This window comes from Trachymyrmex cornetzi, unplaced genomic scaffold, assembly GCF_001594075.2.
Source record: "Trachymyrmex cornetzi isolate Tcor2-1 unplaced genomic scaffold, Tcor1.1 scaffold200, whole genome shotgun sequence".
Lineage (NCBI taxonomy): Eukaryota > Metazoa > Arthropoda > Insecta > Hymenoptera > Formicidae > Trachymyrmex > Trachymyrmex cornetzi.
The window spans coordinates 152,140-173,950 of NW_017296637.1; the positions used below are offsets into that span (position 1 = coordinate 152,140).

At 28.7% G+C, this 21,811-nt stretch overlaps 2 protein-coding genes across 2 annotated transcripts; one reads left to right on the forward strand and one right to left on the reverse strand.

The window, feature by feature from the left end:
- Positions 1–842: 842 nt before the first annotated feature.
- LOC108759672 (maltase 2) lies at positions 843–16,884 on the forward strand. The gene is made up of 16 exons (XM_018505220.1): positions 843–999; positions 1,217–1,404; positions 1,582–1,851; positions 2,719–2,952; positions 3,057–3,242; positions 3,798–4,053; positions 4,140–4,476; positions 4,805–4,853; positions 11,121–11,398; positions 12,077–12,360; positions 14,893–14,994; positions 15,143–15,303; positions 15,501–15,687; positions 16,016–16,238; positions 16,306–16,400; positions 16,518–16,884. The coding sequence occupies exons 1-16, from the start codon at positions 843–845 to the stop codon at positions 16,580–16,582; spliced, it is 3,072 nt and encodes a 1,023-aa protein (XP_018360722.1). The 3' UTR covers positions 16,583–16,884.
- A 2,317-nt stretch (positions 16,885–19,201) lies between these two features.
- Positions 19,202–21,604, reverse strand: LOC108759650 (uncharacterized). The gene is made up of 6 exons (XM_018505180.1): positions 21,445–21,604; positions 21,270–21,390; positions 20,893–21,041; positions 20,517–20,666; positions 19,987–20,434; positions 19,202–19,926 (listed from the first exon to the last, which is right to left on the reverse strand). Exons 1-6 carry the CDS (start codon positions 21,532–21,534, stop codon positions 19,202–19,204), a joined length of 1,683 nt encoding a protein of 560 aa, XP_018360682.1. The 5' UTR covers positions 21,535–21,604.
- Between the last annotated feature and the right edge of the window lie 207 nt (positions 21,605–21,811).

Consider the following 21,811-nt stretch of genomic DNA (forward strand, 5'->3'; position numbering starts at 1 on the left):
ATTAAGATTTTTTTTCAGTATATGTATGTATATTTCATATAATGTATGTTTATTATTTTTTATTAGAGCTGACGAAAAATTGTATCGCATGCTGTTAATTTAAATGTATAATGATTAATTAAACAATCTTTTAGAGAGATATTAATTGTTTATCACGAAAATCCATACACGAAAATCCATAATGATCATAGAGTTTATTTTGTTACGTTTCATTTTCCACTCCTTCTGAGTTACTTTAATGTATCATACTTATAAATGATCAGTCAGTATATGTATGCCTAACATTTGAACATACGACGTCTTATGTTCTGACTTTAGATATGCGTGATGTTTGGATGATTCTCGGTTATGTAACGAACCATATGTCTGACTCATTAATTTTTCAATTGTTCAAAGAAATACCAGCTTTTTGTCATGGAAATTATTATGGAAAATTCCAGTTAGGTAATTACTGTGATAATGGACTTAATATTTTTTATTTATTTCTTTTTGAATGCAACGTTGAGGCAGCATTATATAACTAAGATAGAATGAAATAACGCGTATAAAATTGAGCACTTACACGTTGCTTCATTCTATTCATTCTATCTTACATATGTAATGAGAGAAAAAAAAGATGGAATGAAGTTTACATTGTAAGCGCCCGAAACGGGTGGACTTCATGTATATGTATAAGTGCTATACACTCCTAAGCGTCAAGCGTCATTTCGACTGCGCGCGAGACGATGAGATGAGGAGAGTAGTGGAAGGCGGAGTCAAGTCAAAAATCAGCCAAGAAGTGCATTCGTGCCGAGCACTGTTATATATAAACAATTTTGAGATCGACAAGCATAAACTGCATCATGTTGTCGGTGATGTGCTTGTATGCTTTTTTGCTCCTTGCAAGTGGTTCTTTTGCTAAGATTCATAATAAGCTATGGTGGAACAATACCGTTGTCTACCAGATTTATCCGAGAAGTTTCTGTGACTCAGATGCCGATGGAATAGGCGACTTAAAGGGTAAGCATATGCTAATTGTGTAACTTGCTGTTATGTCTTGTTTAATAAAGAATAACGAATTATTAAATTGATATATAACAATTACAAATTCTATTGAATTAATTAATATTGTACAATTTTATACAATTAAGCCGAAAATGTTTGTTATCTGAAAATTGAAAGCTATTCGAGCATAACAATACAACGACACTTAAATCTGCGTTTTTTGTATTGTCAGGGATAACTTCAAAGTTGAATTATATCGCGGAAACTGGCATCAATGTGATTTGGTTGTCGTCTATATATACAAGTCCCATGGTTGATTTTGGATACGATATATCCGATTTTGTTGACATCGATCCGATTTTTGGTTCATTGGAAGATCTTAAAGCTCTTCTATCGGAAGCTAGAAAGCTCGGTCTAAAAGTGAGATAACTAATATCTTGCACATTTATAAATATAAATTTTTTGTGTTATAATTACATTTAAATATAAAATGTCAATAAGGTTTTTTATCTCTGTTTATTTGATTTTATAAAAACGTTTTTTATTATGTTTTACTTTTTATTGCTACTTTGGAATCATTTTATATTATTTTTACAGGTAATTCTCGATCTTGTGCCGAGCCATACATCTGATAAGCATATATGGTTCCAAAAGGCTCTCCGAGGTCATAAAAAGTATAAGAATTATTATATATGGGCAGACGGCAGAAATAATGACGATAAAACGCCGCCTAATAATTCGATTAGTGTATTTGGTGGATCTGCGTGGACTTATGAAGAATCACAAAAACAATGGTATTTCCATCAATTTGAGTATAGACAACCCGATTTAAATATCCGTAATCCTACAGTAAGAATGGAGATGTTAGTAAGTGTAAATTAGTTTAAATTATTTTTATGTTACTATGTTTGCGATGCGGAAGGTAATGGGATACCATTATAATTATTCCAAGTGAATTTTCTCATTTGACATGGAGTCGGTCATGCAGGAGAGGATCCCCAGTAATGGGGCAACGACTTGATTGATTGATTGTTACTATACATTGTACTCTTTCTGAAAGATACTCCTATAACTCAAAACACTTTTAATTCTATTTATTTTACTGATAAAAGTATTAAATTATGATTTACAATTTTAATAAACTATAATGATAAATATTAATGCATATATTAATAATTTAATTATTAATAAATATATTAATATTTTATTAAGCTAAATAAAAAAACTTTAAGACTTCCGAAATTGTTAAATATTAAAGTATATATAAACGAGGGCTAATGGGAATTAAAGCGCAATAATTGGAACGCTAATTAATTTGTGTAAAAAAACATTTCTTATTCAAATTATTAATTTAATATAAAACTTAACATAAATCTTTTAACTGCTGCTTGTGATCACTGTTTTTTTTTATTTTATAATATGGAAGTATAATGGAGTAAATTAGCTCAATAAGTTATATAATTCATTATTATAAAAATTTATTGGTCTTAATGTTTTAGTACATAGTATACCTTTAATTTTTTAATTTATTATTTGAGCTATTTTAATTAATATTTATGACATATATTGTATAAAAAATGTATAAATGTAAAAATAAGTTTATATCTACAAACTAAAGTCAAAATGTAAATTCGTGTAGATTTTAATTAGAAAAATATGTATACAAAGATTAACAAAAAAAATCATAGCAGAATTATTATCACAAATTTCAAAAACATTTTTGTTTAATTACAGAAAGTTTTGAAATTTTTGTTGGATTTGGGTGTAAACGGATTCTGCGTCGATTCCGCTCCATTTATTTATGAAGACTCAGAATTGCGAGACGAACCTAGAAGTGGTGTAGACGGTGCAACGTCGCGAGAGCATAAGTATTTGAAGCATATTTATACCACGGATTTAATCGAATTGTTTGGAGAGTTGCAAAAATTCGTGGATTTATATGCTTCAAAACGTAATCAGGATCAGAAGGTGAATGATATACGATATTCTGTTTCTTTTTTTTTTTATTAAAATCATTTATCGTTTTTCATTCTTATTTATACATATTATAAAATGTTTTCTTTCTGATTTAGTTGATGGTGATGGAGGCGTACACCGATCCTAAGCACATTATGCAATCACATTACGATTACTTACTTTCATTTAATTTCGAGTTTATTGCAATTAATGTGAACGCAACATTGTCTGCGCAAGAATATAAACAACAAATAGATCTGTGGATGAATTCGATGCCAAGAGGTAAAATCGCTAATTGGGCGGTACGTAGTTATATGAATGAAATTATCATTACCTTAATGGAGGCATCATAAATTAATTTAATATTACATATATATTTAATATTTTTATTGTTTTGTTACAAAACGTTGCGAGATGCTGTTGTAAATTATTATGATATAATGGCAATGTGTGAATCTTGTCCTATTTCTAAAACTGAATATACTACAATGTGTGCGTTGCATTATATTTTAAAGAACTATAGTATTTAAATTAGTATTTAGACAAATATTTTAAAGACGTTTTTTATTATGAATAAGAAAGAAACAGGAATACTGTCAAAAGGTTACGAGAAATTTTTATCTAAATGTATATAGTCGACTGGCTTTATTAGTTTAAAACCCGAACAGAAAAGATCCAAATTGCAAGTTATTAATTTTATTCCTTTATAAATTAAAGGATCTATGTAATATAAGAAATTCTAAAAAATCTTAAAATTATTGATGAATCTATAAGAGCAGATTTATCTTCCATTCCATAAAAATAAGAATTCCCTCATTTTTTCTATAGGCAACAACATAATATAAATCTTTTTTCAGATGGGAAATCACGATAATCCCCGAGTTGCCTCTCGTTATCCTGATAGAACGGATCAAATGATCATGTTGTCTATGGTCTTGCCAGGCTTGGTGGTGACATATAACGGTGATGAAATTGGCACGGTGGACAAGAGAGATATATCTTGGGAAGACACGCAGGACCTTCAAGCGCATATTGCGGATAAAGGGCATTATAAGAATGTGTCCCGTAATCCTGAACGCACGCCATTCCAATGGGACGCGACGAAAAATGCAGGTAAAGACAAATTTGTGTCCACCATAGTGTATTTAGTAAAAACAAATAACATATTTTCCTAAAATCTTAATTATTTATCGTTACAGGTTTTAGTACAGCAAATTCGACGTGGCTTCCGGTAAATCAGAACTATAAGAAGTTGAATCAGACGAAACAGATGGAAATCAAATCGCACTACAAGATTTACAAGACTTTAGCCTACATGCACCGAACAGAATCGGCCCTCACTGAAGGAAGTTATAAATCAATTACGACAAATAATGACACTGTTCTAGGTATAATCCGAAACAATGGTATCCGCGTCGTGTTGCTTCTGATTAATTTCAGTGATGATGAACAACAAGTTGTCGATTTGTCACAAGAAGAACTTCCTTCGAAATTAAAGGTCAAAGTCTCCAGTATGGGTTCTAAAGTGATACATGGGTACAGTTTACGCATTTTCTGAAATATTAATAGTTAATTAATGACAAAAATAAATAATTTTTGTTTTTTAATTTGTTGTTTGTATAGAAATTGTCTAGATAGAACTACTATTGCTATAAAAAAAAATTTGTTTAAATAATATTTTGGCAAGAAATTGTCTATAGATTTTTTAAAGAAATTATTATGGAAAATATATTATTTTATATATATAATGTCAATAGGAAATATATTTAATATAAATTAATTAGTTCTATATAAAAAATATTTCTATATAAATTTTATATAAATTAATTAGTAATAATTCATGTCTGTTCTTTTGCATTTATAGGAATTTAGTTGATGTGAAGAAGATAGTTCTACCTGCTAAAGCTGCTGTAGTATGCACGTCCATATGAATACATAACTTTCTAATTATACCTATTTACTATATATTCTAGAAAAATTATTAACTGCACTTGTAAATTGTAACTTTTCTTGCAATAAAAAGATATAATTTGAACACAGCAATTCTTGTAAAAAGAATTAATTGGACACTTTTGTCATATTTGTGTATATAATTCGAATTTTTGTCTAATTTGAAACTTTGCTCGCATAATTATTCTGTTTATTGATTTATTATTTCAAATTATGTAAGTATAAATAAAAAATCTTGATTTTAGCATATGAGTCATGATAAAAGGTACTCAATTATGCCACTAATTGTAAGTGATGGATCAAAGGCGTGCATGATTCAGTAGATTTGTATGTACTAAATAGCGCTATCGAGCGGATGTTCATAATTTCATAACGCCAAAAATTTATTTATAATATGGATTTTGACGAGAGACACTTTTATTACACATTTACTGAATCATTGCATATCGGTCATTTCGCCCCATTACTTACAATTGACACGATTGAGTGTATCATAATTCAAAAATCGTTTTAATCAAATTTGTATTGCTTAATTATTTTGCATATTCGGCGCTACCAATTTTTATAGTTAAATAAAAAAAATTTACTTATTATTTTATTCACAATACAAATCTTTGATTAAAGTGTAGATATCTTATTAACTCACATTTTTTATGTTTATCCAACTAAACATATAATATATTGAAATATTTTTATCGAATAGTTTATTGTTAGCTGGCATTGTATCGACTGCCAGTAGGTGTACGGTGGCGGATTTCTTCACAACTGAAATTAATGAATGTGCCGGTAAATCGAGACATTGTATTGATCGCGATAAACGCATGCGCCTTTATTAATTCGATCGTACGTCTGGAGGGGTAATGCAACGTTACGTGCCAATGGGCCCCGAGGTAGCTGCAAAGCTCGCGATAGTGCAAGTCCATAGTAGTATGTCAAGAGCAGTGTTGCACGTGTTTGTACAAACATTCGACGAAGGTGACAGTGATTGTCTGTGATCCCGAACTTCATTCCTCTACGGTATTTAATTGGAAGAATATATCAAAACTCAAATTATTATCTCGTAATAAGCTCTAAGATATGTATTGACTTGTTTTATTTTTTATCCATTTATATTGTTCTTTACAATAATTTTTTAAATAGATATCTATAAGTTTAGAATCTACCATGGAATACTTTTTACTTTGATCAATAAAACGTAATTTATAGAACGATAGCGTCGTTTGTTTTGACAGCTGTGCTCATTGTATCATTTGCAAATTGTCTATTTTTAGTGTTTTTCATTTAATATATTATTACTTTCAATTTTTTAATTATTTACTATATTATTTAAAATATTATTTATTAATATATATTTTAAATATATTATATACTTTCAATTAAAAAATATTTATAAATTTTTGAACTGTAGTTATCACAATTTCTTTATACTGAATATTAAATTCGATTACTTAAGATTTTATTTTTAATAACATTTTTTTTAATATGTAAATATATTTCAAGCTTCCGATTTTTGCATGATTTTATTGTATAGAAATGATTGATGTAATAATAAGATATCGATATTTTTTAACTACGAATTTTAAATAGAAATTTAGCTAAGCTTACGTAACTGTTATTTATTATCTTATATGAGTGAGGTATTTTACATACATCTAACTAACTTTTTTATTGGATAACTAATATCTTTACAATAATTAAATAACGATTTCATTAACAAATCTTTTATAATTGATATAACAATTGATTCGATTACATTGATGATTCTTATTTTACGATATATTTGATATATACGCATACATTTAATGTGCAAATCGTGTATACTTTAAATTGTATTTCACTAACAGAGTAAACAACACATGAAAGTCTATTTACCAAAAACATTTCTGTTACATTGTTTTTAGTTTGTGTTTTCTAATTTTTTAATTTTTCCAGCACGCGATTAATTGCTGTAAGCTATAATACTATAACAGTATATGGTGTGATAAGTCAAAATTGTGATTAAATTGTTTGTTATTATAATTAGCGAACAATTAATAAATATTTAAGCATTTGTAAATTTAATTTGATACCGATGTATGAATTTTCTAGCAAGTCAATTTTCTCACATTTTTATACTTGTATAGTATAATGCAAGCATACAAATTAACATGCAAAATGTTGAAAAATATTTTTTAAAAGCCGAGAAAGTTAATGTGTATACGAATTAATGGAGTTTAAAATATTTCAAACCAATGCAGATTTTAGCTTGCGTTTTGACGAATATAGCTAATTCGACACGCAAATTTACTATCGCAACATGTTTAAACGTTACTCGTGTTTCTCGTTTAATATTTTTGCGATATTAATTTTTCGCATGTGGAATATATTGGATCATATTTTGCATTAATAATTTACTGTTCTCCGAACAACGACGAAATCGTTATCCATTCTGTTTGCAGTTATGTTTAGCTACATTGACCCGGCGCACTCGTTTCTCTTTGCTGCCGAGTGACAAATATCGTCTTTGTTGCACTTGCGCTTATTGTCTATATTTTTGTCGTTGTATTTACAAATGCGCTGAGGAACTTCTTTTTCCTTTTACTGTCTCTTTTTCTTTTGGGATTTTAATATTTAAAAATGTCTCCGCATGTCTCCCGCATAGCGCAGAACTGCATAATATAGATAACGCTGCATTGCAGTTGTGTTACATTGTGAAATACTGTCGTCCATATGCCGTTCGATATCGTTCACTCCCGCATGATCTGCTTTGTTATAATAATTTTTCATTGATATTTGTTTGCCGCTGTTTATGTGCCGATCATTGTTCCTTATAGTATTTTATCACACGTATAACTTTATGTTACTGATATAAAATTTTATATCTCCTAGTATGTATTAATATGCATCTAGTCTCATTCTAATACTATCAAGAATATATTCGATCATTGCCAGTATATTATTCTTCGTGCATACGTCTTAATAAACTGTAAGGATGTAAACTAATAAAATTATTTTTTAGTTCTAGTTCTTTAAATAGTATTTTTCCTTTATTTTCTATTACTTATTTTATTATTTTATTTCTGGAGATATTTATTCTTAGAAAGAATAAATATGTTCTAAGAAAGAGAAGGAAAATATTTGATTTACAATAAATTTTAAATAAATTTTGAAATATTTTATGTTATAGTTTTTTGAAATACATTTACGTTAATAATTTTTTTATTAAAATGTTGAATTTTTCGAATATCGATTTATGATTTCCTTTCAAGATTAAGACGTTTACATGACTATATTTCGAATATTGAGATATATTGATACAGAATTCGTAATGGATATTATATATGTTTTGGCCTAGCATCGCCCACATTAATCGGAAATTCTCGCGGCGTCGAACTTGCTGTAGACATGTGGACGCAATCAATGATCTATCTTTAGACACTATGAAAAGAGTTTTATTTGCAGTTTTGTACGATAAATACCGATGATTATTTATTGCGCATTCTTTACTACAATTATTTCTATATTAAATGTTTTATAAATTTTCTTATTAATTGTTATAATAATAACATGTAGTATTAATAATGTTTTAAAGTTAACACGAAAATTTTGTAACAGAAAATTTTAATAATAATGAGTAAAAATGAAAGACCTTTACATCTATTTATATACTAAATTTTTTGTTTGTCAAAATTATTGAACTATATCAATTGTGTAGTTAAGATGTAAATTAAATTTTTATTAAGCGAAACTTGTATATTTTGAAGAGCATTATTACTTTAAATGATTATTATTTATTGTTATATGTATAATGTTAAAATTATGTAATTATATAGCGGTAAAATTCTTACGAACGCAAACAGTTGGAATATATAACGAACCGCATTTTACCAAAAATTTGTATGCAGTAGTTAAGAATAGCCATAAAGGATATCCGCGTTGATTTTATATCATTTGCGGTTACCATAACGTAAGATTATATAAGCCTGTTCACAGTTTAACATATTCAGTCAATAATAGACGACTATCCAGTATCTGATTTTCACGATTTAATTTTATTAGTTCAACTTGTTTTATGCCATTCCTTTATTTATCGACAGATATTGAAGGAAGATGTATTTTATGGTAACATCGAGAATATAAGTTATCCTGTGTTTATAATGTGTATATTTATATATTCACGATACCGTTTTCCGGAAGCTCTCGGAATAAATAAATCGTTTTAAAGATTCTTTGTCAGCAAAAAAGTAGAGCACGATATAAACGGAATGCCCTTTCCTAGTGATATGTCGCGCATTTTTCTCTTTAGTGTAAGTATAAAGCATGAATGCAAAAGGTCGCATGTAATTAATGTAATGTGTGATTAAATGAATGAGCAAAACACATTATATTTATTGTGATTGTGTGTGTTTGTGTGTGTGTGTGTGTGTGTGTGTATATGTGTGTATATACGTTGCTGATAAATTAATTGATAAACTTTTACTCTGGTAAAAATAAAAATTGGAGCGTAAGTCAAATGTACGGGAAGAGTAATAGAAGCGTAAATGAAGCTTTTAGGAGGCGAAAATTGGAACAACAAAACATAAAAGAAACGGAAAAGCCTCTTTATGTTTTGTTTCAATGTTCGCTTCTCCTAGAAGTTTGATTTACGCTTCTGTTACTCTCTCCTTATGTTAGATTTACGCTACGATTTTTATTTTCGCCAAGGTATATATTCTCTCTCTCCCCCCCCCTCTCTCTCTTATTCACATATTATTTCTAAACACGCACTAGTAGGCGATTTTTCGTGAAAATTTACGGATTAATAGAAGTTTATGACTTTCCAAATTATATATAATTTAATAAAAACGACATTTTAATTTTTTACAGTAACAGAGTTGGCATAAAAATATTTGTAAAATAATCAGTAATGTATTTATGTACGTAAAGAACAAGAAATTAATAACATTAAGTTTTTTCATATGAGATAGTACACAAGATTTCACATCATTAATCAGCTATTTGTGATAATAAATTTTACGCAATGTAAATATTATTTATTCTTTTTGCATACGTAATTGTTTTTGTACTTTGAGTATTTTTCATTTTATTTTATTTTGAATAAAATGGCACGAGTTCAAACAATTTAAGTGACCTCGAAATTTTATCACTTCCAGCCGACATATCTTTTTTCAACTCCCTTTTTACTACGATTCACCGTTATCGTTTTACGCATAACGTACACGTGTACATAGATGAGTAGGTGGTCGGTAGTGGCCTATATACATCGGAAATGAAGCTTACGTTTCTTATCTGAGATTACTTTCAGAGCCTTATTCGCAAGGACTATATTGAGCCTACAACTAACCGACGAGGTAGGTCGCGAGTTTCGCAAATTACTTTGCTGAAACGTCGGAATGTGTAATAGGAATCCGGTGCAAACTACTTTAGCGAATTAGAAATTTTCATGATCGGCATTCAAACAAGGTCTGTCGAATAAGATAATTACTAATTTCTCCTTGTTATTGTTTCACTCGAAATTTATTGTTATTAATAAGAAAACATGATATTATTTATATACTTCGAAAAAGCCTATAGTAGCATAACTTTTATTTTTATTATTTTATTTTTATTAATTTTTATTTTCAGTTTACGGAAGATCTTAGGCATTTTAAAATTAAAAAGTTTTACTGCTTTTTACTTATTTATGACTTAAAAGTGCACAAGTTATTTTGTAAATATAAATTAGGAAAATTCGTAAAAATACAATATCTAACTTTATATATTAAACTAATTGTCATATTATATTTTTTAATTTTTCACTTTTACAAGAGCAAGAGTGCTATTCATACTTTGCACATAAATCAAAAAAGCAAAAATTGAATCTTTAAAAGCTATACATTAATTTAGTAATCAATTCTATAATATTATCTTGGACTTATTCTATTTGCGGCATTAAACACTCGTTGCTTTAATTAAAATTGCAAACATATGATAAATATTTGTGTTTTCAAATACTCACAGCATAGCAATCTTCATCTGTTGCATGCAATTATCTATTGAATGCAATATTATAATTTTTAAATTTTATTTTTTTTGCATTTGTATCTTTTAAAATTTTAAATACTGTTATTATCAGGTATTAATTGATTCATTATGAGATGATTGTACAAATAATTTATTGTTTAGGCACGAGAGGTGCCGACAGCACTACTAAATTATGACTCTTGAAAATACAGAGTTATTGCGATTTACATATGATGTACTTATTCCAGGATATGGTAGACGTTACAACTGCTTTACCATCCAATGGAGGGGCGTCGTTAATTGGACGCACCAGAGGTGCTCTTAGATCTGTGCGAACCGCTCTAGGAGGAAGCGGGGAATATCTTCAGGGCCTAGGGAACAGAATAGGATCTGCTCTTAGCAATAGCTTAGAAGAAAGCGAACTGACTACAACCCCTTCTACGCCATCATCATCGCTGCAAGCACCTGCACTGCAGCCTATCAAGTCAGAAGAACAATTAGGACGGCGGAAACTCAGGCTTCCGAGGTAAGTAAACGTTTTGTTATCCTAAATGCCTTATAACAATTAGGTCATGTACGTTAAGAGCGTAGAAACTGTAAACTGTAAACTTGGCAGTGTTGAAACTGTAAACTTGACTGTTGAATGTTATTCAACAAGATGAGTAATTCAATGTTTTCAAATATCCAAACTAACAATCCTTTATTTGTAGAATTGAAATCAATTTCTATACTAAAAAATATTAAAATATGCGTAAATAATTTTTACATATATACGCACTTATCTGTTCTAACCCAATATTATAAATATATTTTTGGTATCTTTTATAAATAATATTTAGAACAATTATATATATATATATATATATATATATATATGTCTAAAATATAAATAAGATTTGAAGTAATACCACATTTTAAATTTATTATATTTTCTTCATATTTGTTATTATACAGCTATAATTTCATTTGCTATATACAATTTGCCGAATTAATATTAGGTATTTGCTAGTCTATACATGACATACATACATAAAATCATATAATGTTCTTGTAATGTAAATTTTAATTGTATGTGCAGTTCTTATAAGCTATTAACGTGTCGTACGCACTATAACACGGATTTACACTTGTTAGAGAAAGATAATATTGTAATATTCACTACTCATGAATATTTATACTGCGACACGCAATATTTCATTTGTAGATTTGGCGCGGGATTATCCTACGAGGATTATGAGGCAATAGCGCGACACAAATTGGAACGGCAGGGAAGCGCCAATCTTTCCAGAACACGAAAATATCCACCTGGGATGACTTACGAAGAGATAGCATCATCCAGATCAGTCTCAAGTAAGAAACAGGAGAACCGAATTGAACAGGACGATATCAGTCCTGATCGCGACAGCCAGGAAAGTATAGAGCCCATTCAGGAGCAGGACATCAAAGCGACCGGGCCTGATCCTTACGAGAAATTGAATTACAAAGCAGGTGATTAGCTCTCACCTCCAATTATCCGCGACAGACGTCGACCAAGTCGAAGTCAATAACTCTCTTCGTCTTCGACGACGATTACTATCTTTCTCTCGCTCGCGATTATTGTGATCATGCAGTTACCGAGACTCGGCTGGAAATAATATACTGTGTTCTTCTTTCTTTCACGAAGCGAGGGCGCCGACCCGCTATCAGACGGTTGTTTTCCGTTTAGGTAAATGTAACAGTCAGTCAGTGTGGACTGCCCCTGTGATTTCACCCGCGTGTCCCCTCAGTGTATTACACGTAGGGATGCTTCAGCTTCAAAAATATCAAGACTTTTACGTATTTAAATACGTGCACGTGAGAAATATCAATTGGTACATATTACTTAATACATACTCTTCTAAAAAGTAATGGTATTGTACAGTATTTATAAGTTTTTGATACATAAGAAAAAATACACTCTTAAAAATATGAATGTAATTTCCATATTAGTAAGAATTATATAATTCTCATCAATATAAAAATTACATCCATATTTTTAAGAATATAATAGATCAACGCAAATAGTACAGTTTTGTAATAATATATAAAATATTTTTTGAAAATTTCATAAAAGATTATTACATCTTCAATAACAGTTTAAAATATTAACAACGTTATATTCAATTACGATTTAATATTTTTGTTCAAGTATTAATGTGCACGTATAGCTAGTGTAAAATTAATTATCAACATTCAGATTATATATTATCTAAACAAAGTCTCGATATTTAGAAGCTATTGTAATCTTACCACACGCCCGAATTTCTGACCCCTCTTCCTCAGCTAGATGTGATTAGCGAATATTAGTGCAATCGATATGTTCGCGTAACCCGGTGTTCGAATATTAGTGGGTCGATTGCAATGAAACCTTATATGGTTTGACTTGGAGATATTGATTTTCATAATTAAACGTTTCATGATGCATCAAGATATTTAAATAGATTAGAAGATCTAATTTGTTTTAGTTTCTTTGTGCTATTTAAATTATGCAATGTATAAATGAAAAACAAAAACATCTTTTCATCCAATTTCATAGCATTTACTCTCTTTTGTAAAAAATATTATAATTCGAATATAATTTTAGTGTATATTATATACATACTTTCTAATTTTATTCCGGGCTTATTTATATATTGTATGATTTTTTTTACGATAAATGATGAATATTGAGAATGTAAATAAATGCACCTTAAATATATGCATCTTAATAATAATAAAAACAATATTTAAAAATGAGAGATAAATTGGTTTATACATATATAACATATCCAAAAAAAGAAACCTATGATTAGCATAACCTAAATTATTGCATCTTTATTTTTCTTCGAAATTAAACTGCAGTACAATAATATATACAGAATTTAATTGTGGATTATGTAAATTATAAAGTTTAAATAAAAAGTCATTAAATGAAAACACATATTGTTTTGTTACATACGTATTTTTTATGAAAATAAACTTAGAATAAATTTTGTTTTGGAGAAGATGCAATTAAATATTAGCGTGTTTTAACTTTGTTATTCGTGATCATTTTTTTGGACGTGTTATATATAAAATACAATTCGGCACTTGTATATTCGAACACGTCGCGTCGTCATACTTGTAGTTTCTTGCCAGACATTGCATCCCTTTGGTAAAGATGTTGTTACCTGTGTATATGTGTGCATACTTTCACACGAATTGCCTATTGCACCCCGATTGCATTCATAGTTCAAATGAAGAATCGTTCTACGTGGGCGGAAAATATTCCGTTATGTACAGTAACAGTTGCGATAAATAGTCACACTTATCGTCTACTGGATGCTTCAGTTATTTCCGCAACATTAAGCGATACGTCGCAAGGATGTGTAGGTGTAGACAGTTAAGTAATATCGCGGATGTAAATATGTAACTTTCAGTATCATATATTATAACAATGATCATTCGAGAGTGTACCTCGCTGTACTTTGGATCATTTTACTTTGAAAAGTTTTTTAACATTAACAAGTCAAGTGATTGTGATAATTTTACATCTCGTTGATGGGATATGAATAGTAGCTCTAGGCAAGTAATTCTAGCATAAAATATTTATTTGCATAAAGTTCATATTACATTAGTGCATAAAATTAATAATTATTGATTATATTTATATTAATTTTAATATGTATGAAAGAGGATATTATTTTGATTCAAATATAATTTTAGTATATATATATCATAGAGACGCTTTTTAATTTTATTCCGGATTTATCTCTCTATATGATTTTTTTCTTCATATTTTGCCGAATATTAATTTGAAACTGGCGGAATATAATTATGTAAGAGTGACGGACACTTTAGTTGTATAGTTTAGTCAACTTTTATCTCTTTGTCGTTTATTTTTGTCCAATAAATCATTTAGATTAGATTTTATTGCAAGTTTAGGTGTCGCCCGTGACGCACCATTGCTTGACACATTAATTACAATCGTGTTAAAGATTACACTTAAATATATATTTGTCACAAGGTAATTTTTTATTTTAGACATGCCTTGCAGTAGTGATTCTACGAGTGATCAAGATGGATACGGACCCAGCACTAGTTTGGATTCTAACATGGATGGTCGCAGAATATGGCAAAGATCAGGTACCGATTAGAATTCTTATATTTATTTAATATTTATTTGAGAAATTATTTTAACTATTTATAAATTAAGAATGTTTATAATAATACCATAAACAAACATAAATTACAACATTTGTAACTACTGCAATATAAACTTATTATTGTTTAGGTTCATCGGGATCTGTTCAGTCCTGGGCTTCGAGCTTATCAGCTGATAGTCAGTCGGAGGAAGCTGCCGCAGACTTCATGAAAGCTTTTGTACCTTTACTATTCGACGCGCCTAATACTATCGATCAAGAACAAAAGGCTAATTTTGGGCAGATGGTTTTGGTATTTATCAAATGTTATAAAACATTTTAATAGCATCATTTTATAACTTTTTAATTAATAATATGTAAAATATTAATAATATTAATGATATCAATCAATAATCTGAAAATATAATGATATGAAAAGTACTAAAATCAGTAGAAAGATACATGTGTTTGTTTTGACACTTATGATTTAATGCAATATTAAATTTACAGACAGAATCGGGAAGAATATGGTTCTCCAGGGTAGTGAACGCGAGAAGAGCACGTGCGTGTGTCACAGAAGCTTCATTTTATTCTTTGGCGCAGCATTTCGCAGTCGCGCTGTTTGAATGCCATGAAGCGGATGATTTTGCCCCCGCTAAAAGTCTCATGAACATGTGCTTCACTTTCTATCATGAAGGTAATGAAAAACTAAGGCTAAAAATTGCTAATTTTTAAATCTTACGATAATTTTAGAATATTATAGAAATGTTTTAAAAGGAAAAAGAATTATAATATCAAACATTAAAAACTAATATGGTGTTATAACATTGTTATGTTATATATTAAGTAAATATTTAAGATACGTAAACTGAATATAATAAATTTCTAAAGTATATACATATGATTCTATACTATTAGATAATTACTATGTACTTTTTATTAATTTGTAAATCATGTTTATCATCTTTATTATTTAATGCGCTGCGTCTTTGAGATTGCATATTTATTCTATCATGTAATTTTAGTGGAAGTTCCTGGATTAGAGCCTTACCGTGAATATTTATACACACATTTACGCGTTCAACCAATATGGACATCTATGAGATTTTGGACAGCTGCTTTCTTTGACGCAGTACAATGTGAGCGAGCGTCAAGACCGGTACCACCTCGACCGAAATCCTTAGATCAGGAAAGTATCGCCGCTGAAGACAGAAAGTTTCAAGCAAACATTGTCTTTGGACAATTAGGGTAAATATTAATATTTAATCTATATTTAAATATTTTAGATATATTTTTATTTTAGCGATATTTTCAGGACTTTTACTTGCAACATGCATGCTTTCGGCCTGTCACGAGCTTTATGCACGGAGTTCCTCCGGAAACAATGTATTATAGCGAATTTAACTAAAGGTGATTATTCATATTTATTTTATATATTCGAGTTTTTCTGACTAGAAAGATTTAAAATTTAAAATAAGGGCAAAGATTTTTAATAATGGAGAATTTATCTCATTTTGTTTTTTTCAGAACAAGAGAAGATGCTGCGAGATAACATAGATCGAATGTTCGATGAGACCGAGCCATGGCGGTAGTTTAGTTTGAATGAACAGTTAAGATTGATTTTGAAAATTGCTTTAAAGAAACATTTTGCAATGTTTCTTCTTGGAAATATTTCCGACGAAATAGAATTGTCTTCGAACGCCGAGAAAGCGATGAAGTCAATTATGAAAACAATCTTGTTAATAACGTTGATATAAGTCGACATTTGTTGAATCTTTCGCGGTATTCGACGCTGGACACGTCAATTCCTAAAATGCAAACACTGCACAGATTTGCGCCTTAAATTGTGAAAGGTATATTAAATCTTACGTTTCTGAAAACTATTAAAAGATTACGAAAGATTTTTCCAAAATCGCTGAAACGAGGATTGAGGAATTGATCCTATAACGTTAACAGAGATTAAAAAAAATTAAAATTTGGAAATTGGGATTTCAAATATTTTGAAATTTTTAAACAAATTATTAATATTTACATAGCGATGATAAAGTTAAGAATAGAAATGACAATAAGGAACTGCATTTGAAAATGGAATTGCATTATTGACAGTTCTATTGAAGTGTCATTTGTTGAGTGTAATTTATTATATTGAGGAGAAATGAAAAGAAGAAATATTATTAATGATAGAAAGCACATAATTCGATATATACTTACACAAATAATTTTTAATACATCAAAATTTATTTTTAAACAAAATTTTACATAAATAAGGTTTCGTTAAGTATAACCAGTATAACTCTTCTATCACATTTTGCGCGGAAGATCTTTTTTTACTATTTTGTGTTATTACAAAATATAATTAACAGTTTTGATGCATCAAGAATTAATTTTAATAGTAAGGTTAAAGTTTATAGTTATAAATTTTGCTTATAGTTATAAATTGCTTATAGTTATAAATTTACTGCTTTTAAGTCTAAAATTAATGGCTAATTATAAAAACACGGGTCATAGATAGACATTACTTTATATTGCTTCTTTCCTGGCAAACGCATAGACAATTTCAAGCGTTACATGCGTAATTTTGAACTAAATTAACAATTTTTGAAAATTATGCATTTTGTAAGTGCTTACAAACACATAAAGAATATGTGTTTTATCTTTATTATTAGGTAGAAGTATTAATTTTTTTTTTTCAAATAGCGAATGTCAGCATATGTAATCGACAATTTGCGCATTCCGACGCCTTGTTATCACACACATCATGCAATGTAAATAATTTTTAGGGAAAGCTTGTACCTAAACACATATCATCAAATGCAAATTAATACGCTCTATTTTATTTTATACATATACATATGTCCACCTACGATGTCTGCAAAGAAATGATGAACTTAAAAAGTACTAAATAAAGATAAATAAATTTCATTACCGCATTTTAAAATCTTTTAATAACAAATTAATAATCCCTTTTATTTTATGTAGGGAGACCGGGGTTAGTAGACTCATTTTTCAGTTTCAAATTTTTACAAACAAAATTAAGAGACTTATCGAAAAAATGAATTCTACACCAGTTACTACAAATATTTGACTATCTAATAATATTTTAATAATAAGCGAAAACTGATTATAAACATTTACTACTGAGGTAAATCTTTTTAGAGGAATAAAATATTGCCATTCTTTTTCAAGAAGTGAAACATTTTCACTCTTTTTCAAAACTGACTGTATTTTCACTTTTTTATAATAAGATTTCATTCCAAGAAGTTTAAAAATAGGTACTATCAGAATCGTCACTAAATTAGTCATATAGCCCCGTGTTGTGATTGGTCTACTAGCCCCATCCGTTCATTTTTTAAAAATATAACATTATACGATATAACAAAACAGATAAAAAAATCTGTTATTGGATTTTATTAAGTAAGAATTACACTTACTATCTAAATAGAAATCAAATATCTGAGACAATTATATACGATTGTAGAACAAAAACATTAAGAATAAAAATAGTTACTTACGTGTACGATTTTTTTTAATTGTAACGTAATTTCTATTACAGACGCGTCCGCTTCAAGATCTTACTACCATAGACAGCGGCAATCGCCGCTGTGTGTTTAGAGTTTCAGACACGTTTATGCGTGTCTCGCGCAATTTGTTTATAACGCATCCTCGATTATTCTACTTACTCCTATAATCTACTGATCCCGGTCTCCATATTTATTTTTATGTATTCAAGTAAAAAATTTGGCAATTTAAAACAAAAGCGTAGAAAAATTAACTTTACATTAAAAATACATTAATATGTATTGTAAGTGTATTATTACGTTAAAAATATTACAAAACATTACAAAAAGTACATTATATATAATTATTATTTTAGAAAATAATAATTTTATTTGTTCTAAATTCTGTAAAAATTCTATGTAAAAACAAGTGTTATATAGAATTATTATATAGAATAGAGAATAGAGAATAATCGTGATCTGTTTGTCTTATGCTTTGTAATAGTTTAGAGAGAGAAATTATGCTATATATGCATGTCTGCAAAATTTATATTTATTTTCAGCATTTATTCTAAAATTGTTTACATTATTTTAGTATATGTATAACGCAAAAATTTCCTAATTTCTAAAATTTTTGCTAATTACTTCTTTTATTTACCTTTTTTAATATCTTTGGTGATATTTGTAAATTTTATTTAATCTTTTCGAATATCTTTAGAATTTCATTCCTTTCTCTAAACCGTTCGAAGGGTATGCTTTTAGAAAAGAAGTTTTCAATGGTCTTTTAGGAATAGGGGATTTCTCATTATTATTAACAACCTTCCTGGGACTTATACAGGACTTATTTTGAAAATTTATATCTGGATCCCATTGATCTTGAGAAGATACTGGATCACTTCGATTCCATTCTAAAGATTTTTGAAGTTCTTTCCGGGCTTTCATATACTTCTCAGAAAGTATAGGTTTATTGTCTTCTTTTAATAAAAATTTTTTATCGAGAGACTCATTGGATGCTTCGTTAAACATTTCAGATTTCTCCGAAAGCTTCTCCAGAATTCCATCACCCCGAATTATTTTGTGAGAAAAATTATTTGTGTTGACATTACTTTTGGTAAGTTTTAATTGTTTCGATTTATCAATATTCTGAATTTCATTTCTAATACCTAAAATGTCTTTTGTACTATTCGACTGTTCTACACAACTGAAATCGTAATCAAATATGCTTCGCGGACTTCGAATTTCTTTCAAACTTGCTTCGATTAGATCAGCCAGATCGACTTTGTCATATTTGACTATAAAAGGGTTCTCGGACAACTCTTCATCAATGTTAAATATTTCGGATTTTGTCGCAATTACTTTCTTCTTAGGTTTGCTCTTTGCTTGTGATTGAGTTTTATTATGCAAATTTTGTATTGAAACTGGGAATGATTTTATATTTCCTACAATATTTTTTGAAACGGATGTTTTAGAAGCAGTTTGTGTTTTACACTTTAATTTACTTTCTTGTGTTGATGTCGTTGGTATCATGTTGATGTTATTGATTTTATTTGAGCATTTTTCATTGTTTGATTTTATTGTTTGATTTAGTTGTTTATCAGATATTTTGTTACGTTTAGAGACACTTTTAATTTCTTGCTTTGTTGTCATTTTTGACGTAATAAGATTTTTTTTTACATTTTTCTCATTCATGTTGAATGTAGAACTAGTATTTTTTATGTCTTTCTTTTGCAGAAACGGCTTCTCATTTTTATTCGTATACGTGCGAAATCGAGTATCAGACATTGTTTTGGAAAGTGGGATTGTTACGAGATCCATCATTGAAGAGTCTGAACGTTTCTTTGTCGTTGACGTTTTGTTCGAAGTAGATTTTGGTGCATCGCTGATAGGTTTTATTAATAATTTATTGGTTTTTGCATGATTTATAAACGATGACGAAATTCGATGATTCTGAAAAATATATTTATTGCATATTTTTATCAAACACACACAGATTAATTTTTGTTAATTATTTTTAATTATTATTTCGTACCGTTCGATCTTTAATTGATGCCTGCATTTCTTTATCTTTATACAATTGCTTCCAACCATAGATTATAACCTTTTCTTTTCCTTCTAAACTAATATTGGCTTTTTTATCTCTCGTATAAAGTATCTGCCAAACTAAATCAGTATTAAATACCTGATAAAAATACAATTAATGTGTTATAAATAATATAGAATTATTATAAATAATATATTTTAATTTCTTTTTTATGGCTTATTATTTATTTTACTCCTCCTCATCTATAAAAACAACTAGACAATGAATAGCAAATTTTTTATTTTATCTTTATATTGTTAAATGAAAAAGAATACAGAGAATAGAAAATCATATTACCATTAACCTTGTTAATAATTTTTTTTACCTCATAAGCAATATGTGATAATGAAGATAATTTAAGTATATCTGTGAACTCTAAATATTTTGATATTTTTCCGATTACTGAATTTGGTAAAGTTAAAAGATTTCTATTTCCTCCAGCAATATTTTTCACGTGTTTTAATAAATATTTACCTGTAATATTAGAAATTACAGCTTAATAAGTTTTTTCAGTTTTCCGTAATAATTAATTATTATGGAAAAATGAAAGTATTAATTATGATTTTACATATATTATGTAATCTCATATGTAATCTCATAATATAAAAAATATAGAAATATAAGTAAATAAGTAAATAAACCAGGAAGCACAATTTTGAAACAAATTTAATAAAATTAAGAATTCATTTCGAAAATATTTACCAAATCCGCGACGTATTTCATTCTGCAAAGATTTTTCTTGATCTAATTTATTAAGCTTGGCACGATATACGATCGGTGCTTTATGAGGTCCGTGAGAAATTTTCCATAAATACAGAATTACCTAAGAAGTGTAAAAAGGTTATTTGAAAAAAGATGACTTTAAATTTATCAGTACCTCGTCTTCAATAATCTTCAGACCGTAATAATCTCTGCTGGGCGGAGGTGCAATTGAATACTTTACCAGATATTCGATCCTGTTTCTCATACTCGACGGCCACGTCGAGAGAGTTTGATCTGAACTCTGCAATTCGTTCCTTGCAGAATGACATAATTGCATAATTGCATATCGAATCGAAACGTATAAGGTGTGATACGTTTTAGATATTGGGTTTAATAGCTAAAAGTTTTTATACACTGTCAATCTTCATAATCTTAAACAGATTATGAAAAGGTATTTCAATTAAAAATTAATTTGATTAAATAATATGCAATTTGATAATTATAATATAGATAAATAATAATTACTATCATAATAATCATAT